General features: G+C 51.4%; 1 protein-coding gene across 1 annotated transcript; it reads right to left on the reverse strand.

The window, feature by feature from the left end:
• Nucleotides 1-75: 75 nt before the first annotated feature.
• Nucleotides 76-828, reverse strand: LOC109509246 (vascular endothelial growth factor receptor 2-like). Its single transcript, XM_019859128.1, has 4 exons — nucleotides 727-828; nucleotides 515-659; nucleotides 351-442; nucleotides 76-270 (listed from the first exon to the last, which is right to left on the reverse strand). The coding sequence occupies exons 1-4, from the start codon at nucleotides 805-807 to the stop codon at nucleotides 91-93; spliced, it is 498 nt and encodes a 165-aa protein (XP_019714687.1). The 5' UTR covers nucleotides 808-828; the 3' UTR covers nucleotides 76-90.
• Between the last annotated feature and the right edge of the window lie 119 nt (nucleotides 829-947).

The raw sequence follows: 947 nt of genomic DNA on the forward strand, positions 1-947 counted from the left end.
ACTGAAGTTAGTCGTCCTTTCCTAGCCTTCGATGTTAATCGTCCGGCCGACACTGAAGGGGAAAACTTCCAAGTTGGGTTTGGAACTTTTCTAACACACCCGGTAGATGTTTTTGATGTGCTGTGGGTGACCAACGAGGGAACTCACGTCTCCCTTGCGGACGTAGTCGGGGTCCTTGTAGACGTCCCTGGCCAGACCAAAGTCGCAGATCTTTACCACGTTGTTTTCAGAGAGCAGGATGTTCCTGGCCGCCAGATCTCTGTGGATGCACTGAAAGCGCATGAACACAATTAGTGTCCATGTTTGACAGAGTCTGTGTGGACATCCGCATTCCGAGGTCGTTATTTCACCTTGCGAGAGGACAGGAACTCCATGCCTTTGGCCACCTGGAAACTGTAGCAGATCAGGTCCTCCATGGTCAAGTGGTCATCGTCTGTACTCTCTGAAATGCATGGTGGGTGTTCGAAACGACCAAACCCGGGGTGCAAGAGAAGCTCAAACTGGATTTACGTACCATCCTGAGGATCCAGGTGGCTGCCTGACGCTCTGTCGGCCGTACCCGTGCAGATCTCCAGCTCGGCGATCTTCCCGAGGCCGAGATCACATTCGGTCACATGGTCTTCCACGGATGTCCACCTTTTGCTGTCCGTATTCTTTCTCTGAGGACCACAAAAGAACAAGAATGAATATCCAGTTGCTATCCCGTGCCATCTTGGATCCATCTACCTTGTACGGACTGTATTCCCCACGTTTGCTCTTCAGGTAGCTGGAGAGGTTTCCATGTTTGCAGTACTCAACGATGACCATGAGAGGGCCTTAAAGCGGCATTGAAGGAAATCAGAGTGTCAGGGGTGAAGTTATTGCGCCGACCCATTTCCACCTGTAGGGGGCCACCTATCGATCTATTTCAGAGGTGTCAAACGCATTTTTGTCGCGGGCCACATTGT

Source organism: Hippocampus comes, unplaced genomic scaffold, assembly GCF_001891065.2.
Source record: "Hippocampus comes isolate QL1 unplaced genomic scaffold, H_comes_QL1_v1.1 C16827448, whole genome shotgun sequence".
Classification (NCBI taxonomy): domain Eukaryota; kingdom Metazoa; phylum Chordata; class Actinopteri; order Syngnathiformes; family Syngnathidae; genus Hippocampus; species Hippocampus comes.